The following is a 6,672-nucleotide window of genomic DNA, read 5'->3' as shown; positions in this document are numbered from 1 at the left end:
CAATGAATGGTGACAGAATGCTCTGGCAGAGACCCAGGACCTGCCAGGGACAGAATCACTTGGATCCATACCTACAAATAGAGTCTGTGATCTGAGCAGAGCAGCTATAAACAAAAACTCTAGAAGCAGATTTCCTGGATCAGGGCCAAGCTCCTGACAGTCAGTTAGTTCACTTCCCAGCAGAATTCCTAGGCCTCATGGATCCAATCTGAAAGTCTGCATCTCCAGCCAGTGATTTCTCTCCTCCACTCTGCTACAAGCCACGTCATCTCAGTGCTTCCTTAAGCCTTTCCTGCCTCACACTGACACATATATCTTATCCAGCTACCAAGACAGCACCCCCTTGAGTGTACAGACCAGTTCTAATACTTACCTAGTGGGTACTCAAATATTTTGCCAAGCACATTACTCTGAATTTTACTTTATATTAAAAAAATTATTATTTATGATTTTAGAGAGAGGGAAAAGGAGAGTGGCAGTGAGGGGCAGAGTGGGAGAGGGGGAGTGAGAGAAAGAAACAAAGTTTTTTGTTCTGTCTATATTATGCACGCATGGGTTATTCTTGATTCTTGTATATGCCCTGACCAGGGATCAAGTTCACAACTTTGGCTTTATTGGGACGACTTTCTAACCAACAGAGCTACCTGACCAGAATAGAGAATTTTATTTTTAAGTATTATACATACATTTATAAGTGCACATGGTGTATTTTATGTACAATGAATTAGGTAGCTGGTAAAGGACTACATATGCCTACTGGGAAATAATTTTCTACAAGGGTAAAAAAGTGTGAAGAACAGCAGATCAACTTAGGAGACTGAAACTACACATGGATACAGACAGTGGATATAGGTTTTCATCACCAGAACTGCACACTCACCCTGTCCTTGCACCTAGATGGTTACAAGGCAGAAAGCTCTTGTCAAGGGCAAGCGCCCAGGTATTGTTTCATAGACTGGGAGGGGATAAGGAAAGAACAGCAGACAAATGGGCACCTTGGAAGCTGGCTACAGGCTTGTCAGGAGGCCCACGTTATAGCACCAGAGTTGCAACGTCCTGGTCACTGAAGTGACGAACCCCGTCCTGCTGACTTCTGGTGAACTCAAGCCCCTTGCTTCACAAGAACATCAGAAAGATCCTTGGTTCCTTCCAGCTTTAGATTCTGAAAGTGGATCAAACATACATGGACTCTGGCACACCAAGAACTCAAAACCATAAAACAAACTCTGAGGTAACAAAGAGGGAGGTTTGTCCACGATTATAAGTAAATTATGTCATAGTAAATACAATTTGCACGAGAGAACTGGTTCCAAACCCCTGCCAATAGCAGGGGAAGACAGCAGCAAGCCTCCTCTGGCTCTGGTTCCCACACAATCTCTGTGTACAGGGCCCGAGAGCCAGGCTATCTGCCCTGAAGGAACAAAGGAAGATGGATAGGAGGCCACTAGGAGCCACAGTGTGTTTACTAACCTGTCCATGCCGGCATCTCCAGGTCCTCCCCCAGCCAAACCCCACCCCTTAGTGATGACCACACATCTGTTCTCTCTCCCTAGTCTCTGGGCAGACTTTTCCCACCTCCCAATTCTTCCTCAATCTCCAGTCCAGGAAGTCTCCACCAATCCCAGGCGAGTTCTCCCTCAGGACCGGACTGCTGTCAGAGCCCTTTGCCTAACCTCACTCAGCACTGGAGGGAGGTGTGATGTGTTGTGCTCAGCAGCCACCCTTTTCTAGCAATAGCATACCTCCCAGACTGCTCAAGACGGGAAGCTCAGATCACACCTCCCAGGTGTGATGTCTGAAGCTCGGGATCCAGAAGTTGCTTATGTGTGGCTTATCCGTGACACATTACTGGCACTCGGGGCCACGAAGGCACAGGGCCCAGCCTCCATCCATGGCTGCCCCAAGCCCCATCATACTGCATATTGGAGGAGCTCCATACCAGAGTGACCGATGAGGAGTACAAATAGGAGGGAAAGACTGGGAAAAGGAAGGCCAGCAAAGGTTCATGTTCTGGTGGTAAGTGTGGGGAGATCTCTCTTGGTGGCTCCAAACTGAATTATACATAAATCCCTGAAGATTTTCACGGTTACTGTCGGGGTCCATGTTCCCAGTCAGATCTCAAAGAGCCCAGAGCTAGGCCCCAATAATGGTCTCAGTGCTTAGCCCAAAAGGTCACGGTCTGAGCTCCCTCCCTATTCTTCAAATGCTGAGCACCCCGGTGCCCCTTACAGAGCCGTGATCACAGAAAAGGGGACAGAGCCAGTATTGCCACTAAGGAAGCAGTACAGTGCCAGGGCCCAAGTCTCACTGACCTCCTCAGTAGTGTCTACCTGAGTCCCTGGCTACTTAGGAGCCAAGTGAGGGCCACAGCTGCCCTCCTGGGGAAGAGACAGGTTTCTAAGACGCCCAGCCGAGGAGCACTCTGCTCCTCAGACCGGTGCTCTGGAAGTGCCCAACATTTCAGAAGCCTGTGTGTGCTACATCCATAGGATGACGTGAGACCCCAGGCATCCCCTAGAAAAGCACGGCAGTGATTTTTCTGAACGTGGCTGGTATGCTCTCCTCAGAGAAGGGGTCCTCCTCAGAGCCATTTGTGGATTTCTTGTCAGGACAACAAATTATCTTTTTATTCATTTTTTCCTCTTAGTCGTTCTTTCCTCATGTAGTTGGCTTCTGATATCAGACCCCTTAGGGTGTGTCAGGAAGCACAGGGACACATCTGAGTGCTGACTCCCACAACCAGACACCCCCATCCTGCCTTCATGACCTCTGACCAGGACACACCATCTCTGCAGTCAGCCTGGCTGCTCACTCCAACCAGTAGCTGTGTGCTTTGTGCTCCTGGGATGTCACTCCCCTACAATGGCTCTGACACACCACTGTTCTCTTGGGAGCTAAACTGGGTTATTCTGTTCAGGCCTCAGTTGCTACCCAGCCTAGTGGCTACAGGCCCAATGGTCAGCCCCACAGTCAGGTCACATGCAGCTTGTGGCCCTGGCTCTGTGGCTCTTCTACACCTGTTTCCCATCTGAAGTCAAAACTAGCTTCTGCGAAACAGTTTCTTCTCTGGTGAGGCCATGAGTTTAGATGTTGGCAAGAGAAGAAGTGGTCCCTGATTCCGAGGGGTAGGTCCATGGGCACTTGTTGGAGGCTGTGTTACACAGGCCGCCGTACAGGGGACAGTCCCTCCTTGGAGCCTGACAGTCACTTCAAAGCAAAGGCAGGCCTGGGAAACCGAGCGAAGTCATCACTGCTCCTCAAGTCATTAAGAGGTCAGAGATCAGACAATGACACACAGTAATTCCCGGCACTGCTATCAGCTCCCAATTTTTGCTAGCATTCCATTCCAATCTTATCGATCCTCTCAAATCATACTTCACGTGTCATATTCCTCTGACCTCTCACCTCCAGGGCAAGGCACGTGCCATAGAAAGGGCTGAGTAACTACAGTGGTGGCAGCTAGGCACCCGTGGCCCTAGTGATGCTAACAGCACATGCTACATCCCAAGTCCAGCCCATGGTCCTCTACTTCAAGTGCCAGTCTGAGTTAGGGACCAGCTGCCTGGGGATACCAAAGGACAACAAGTCTCCAGCAGTACCACATGTTCAGGGTGCCCCCTGCAGCATCAAAAGGCTCCGGAGGGTGGGCTGCTACCTGCTTTTTCCATAACCGCTGGCCAGTGCAGCACAGTGAAGAGCCTGGCACACTGTCACAGGTGGCATTTCTGCTGTCTCCCTCCTTGTGACAGATACCTCAATTCTTTAGACTTTCCTTATTGCTCTTGGTGGCCCCACTTGGCTGGCCGTTGCCTACAGAGCTCACTTTTCTCCCTGAGCATCTGACTTCCTTCCACCCTATGCTCTCCCTTCTTCTCCACCATATTTCCCATGTGTCTCGACTTTGGCACTGGCAGGATTTGGCCTTTGAAGCCTTTGACACCAATGATATGAAGGTACTTTATGTTTTCAAGTTGGAAATAGACATACCTAAAATTTTCCCATTTGGGTCTTCCTCTTTATTTTTATTACTAATCACACCTGATGGCCTTTTTCTAAGTTCCTTCCTTGTGTCTGGTCAAAACTCTGGGTTAAAGGTACTATGTAGGTCACTGAACTTGAGATATCCTATGAGGTAGCCATGAAATATCTAATAAAAAGTCCATGCTTACCAGAGTTACCTACCTTTTCATTGGCTAAATGTAGGAGACAGGCAAAGGCCAGGGGTACAGAGAGGTTCTGAGCCATGAGGGGCGGCAGGCTGTGAAACAAAGGGCGATATTTAGCTAGGTCACTGCAACTGTAGAAACAAAGGCTCTTTCATCAACATGAATACACATGTTCAATGAATAAACTAATGAGAAACAAAGATATATTTCAGATGCACTTGATCGGCAGGTTTTTCCAGTTCTTTTTTATCTGGAAATAAAATATATCTGCTGTTCCATTCCAACCACTAGGATAGAAAAATGCCCTTTTAAAGTTGGTCTATATTAATTCATTTATCAATGCAGAAAAAAAACAGAAAAACTGCTAGATGTGTTAGAACAGCAAGTTGTGTGCAGAGGGTCCATCACACTAAGAGTTCAGGCTGAAGCACTCTCAGACAGGTTCAAAGACACGCCAGCCCCTGAGCTTGCTTGCACGCACCACTTCTGCAGGTCCCAGGTGAGCTTGCTCAGCATCTTCCCGTCAGCCACCTCCGCCAGATCCCCTTTTTGTCCAGTCTCACTGTGGTGCTTTGCCTAAGAGAAGAAGGATATTCACAGATCAGACATCTGGGGCTAGTTCACTTTCGAGCGAGTAATATAAATTTACAAAGTTCTATTTCCAGAAAGAAAAGCCTACATCTGGATGAAACCCAAACAATTTCTTAGGTACATTTTCAACAAAAAGGATCCATAGACAGACCCAGTGCCTTAGCCCTGGACCATGAAACCAACATTTACTGAATTTTTGGTAAAATCCTAGGAAATAAAAAATTACAGAGTAATAAAGAAAAAAAACCCGACAACATAACAAAAAGCCATGATTATTTATAGCTTCAACTGCAACACACAGTTAAGGGCAGCACAGAAGCCATATCTAAAAGTAGACTTAGCTTTCCACTTTACACACTCACACAAACATGGCTCCCTCCTTGCTAGCAGGCAAGCAGTTATAAAAGGATATTAGGGACTTCTGGTCAAGATGGCAACAAAGGCAGACCTGCCTCTCCTCTTTGCACAATCACATTAAAATTACAACCAAAATATAGAACAACCATCACTTAGGACCATTAGAAACGGAGTTGAATGGAAGTCTGACAACTCTGGAATTAAAGAAACCACAGCCATCCAATTGGTATGAGGGGCTTAGATGTGGAATGGGCGGGTCCCTCACCCACATGTGGTGAATTAAATATCAGGAGGGATATATTGGGAGCAAGAAGTTCCAGCCCCATACCAGGCCCCATAGCACAGGGTTCCAGCGCTAGGAAGACAAGTCCCTACAGTTTCTGTCTATAAAAACCAGAGGGGATTGACTTGGAAGAACTGCTGGAGCCCCAAGCAGTTCCTCTTAAAGAACCCACACACAGACTCACCTACTCAGATTCATTGCCTCTGAGCTCTAGCACCAGGGTAGCGGCTTGAAAAGCACCAGGGAGAAACTGACATGTCTGGCATCAAGGTGAACAGAGGCCATTATACATTTTCTAAACCCTCCCCCAACAAAGCCAGCAAGCTGGTGTCATAACTGAGACTAAATCAACCTGGCTAACACTACTGAACTCACCTTGAAGATTCCCAGAGACTCTGTCCCATATAACTTATGGGTCCACCCAAGATGCTTTTGCATATGAAGACTGGTCTTTGCTCATGCTTCACTTCACAATTTTTATTTTTATTTTATTTATTATTTTTTAAATTTTATTTAGTTATTTTTCAAGAACACTTTTTTGTCTATTTCTCCCATTTACTTCACAATTTTTAAAATCTTCTCAAATAAGCAAAAGCTGGCTTCAGTGAGCCCTAGGCATGGCACTAACAATGGTCAGCCTAGATTCACGGCTTGGCTTCAGTTGGGAATCTCCAAGCTCAGCACAAGAATCAGCCATCTCAGATTGCTTTATAGCTCATGCAGGGCGGCCACAGACAAAACACAGGTGGAGGCTGATCTTGGCCTGCACCATCTGGGAAACCCCAAGGTCATCACATGCAGTAGACAGCTACAGACCATGTCAGAGTACCACCACTCTGTCTCTGCACAGTTGATCCTCCACTGATGGTGGAGGTTAGTGGTGAGTGGTCACAGCCAATCCTTGTACCTGAATGGCCTGGGTAAATTGCTCCCATTAACTTGCCAACAGCAACCAAGTGTGAACTATAAGAGGAGGGTACTCAGTCCATGTGAAAGGCACACCTCGAATAACCAGCTTAGGTAATAGGGGAGGCTGTACCACTGGACCTTACAGGACGCTTACTTCATTAGGCCACACTACTAAGACATGGAGTCAAAGTAGTTCTACCTAACACAAAGAAATAAACACAGGAAGGCAGCCAAAACGAGGAGCCAAAGAAACATAGCCCAAATGAAATAACAGATCAAAACTCCAGAAAAATGCTAAGCAAAATGGAGATAAGCAATCTCTCAGATGCGGAGTTCAAAACACTGGTTGTAAGGATGCTCAAGGAA

The 6,672-nt window shown here is 46.8% G+C and overlaps 1 protein-coding gene across 2 annotated transcripts in view; it reads right to left on the bottom strand.

Moving 5' to 3' along the window:
- Nucleotides 1-498: 498 nt before the first annotated feature.
- Nucleotides 499-6,672, bottom strand: part of NCAPH (non-SMC condensin I complex subunit H) — a 38,646-nt gene continuing 32,472 nt past the window's right edge. Inside the window, exons 16-18 of one of the 2 annotated variants that reach the window (XM_053664708.1) lie at nt 4,648-4,742; nt 4,170-4,258; nt 499-1,162 (exon numbers count right to left, since the gene is read on the bottom strand). In XM_053664708.1, coding sequence (XP_053520683.1) covers nt 1,128-1,162; nt 4,170-4,258; nt 4,648-4,742 — 219 coding nt within the window. In that variant the 3' untranslated portion in view covers nt 499-1,127. The remainder of the gene's footprint in view (nt 1,163-4,169; nt 4,259-4,647; nt 4,743-6,672) is intronic. The other variant, XM_037166323.2, reaches the window with a different exon arrangement.

The sequence above is a fragment of the Artibeus jamaicensis genome, unplaced genomic scaffold, assembly GCF_021234435.1.
Source record: "Artibeus jamaicensis isolate MK-2021 breed Jamaican fruit bat unplaced genomic scaffold, CSHL_Jam_final contig_384, whole genome shotgun sequence".
Lineage (NCBI taxonomy): Eukaryota > Metazoa > Chordata > Mammalia > Chiroptera > Phyllostomidae > Artibeus > Artibeus jamaicensis.
Note: the sequence above shows the minus strand (reverse complement) of the source record. Positions and strands in the feature narration are given on the sequence as shown.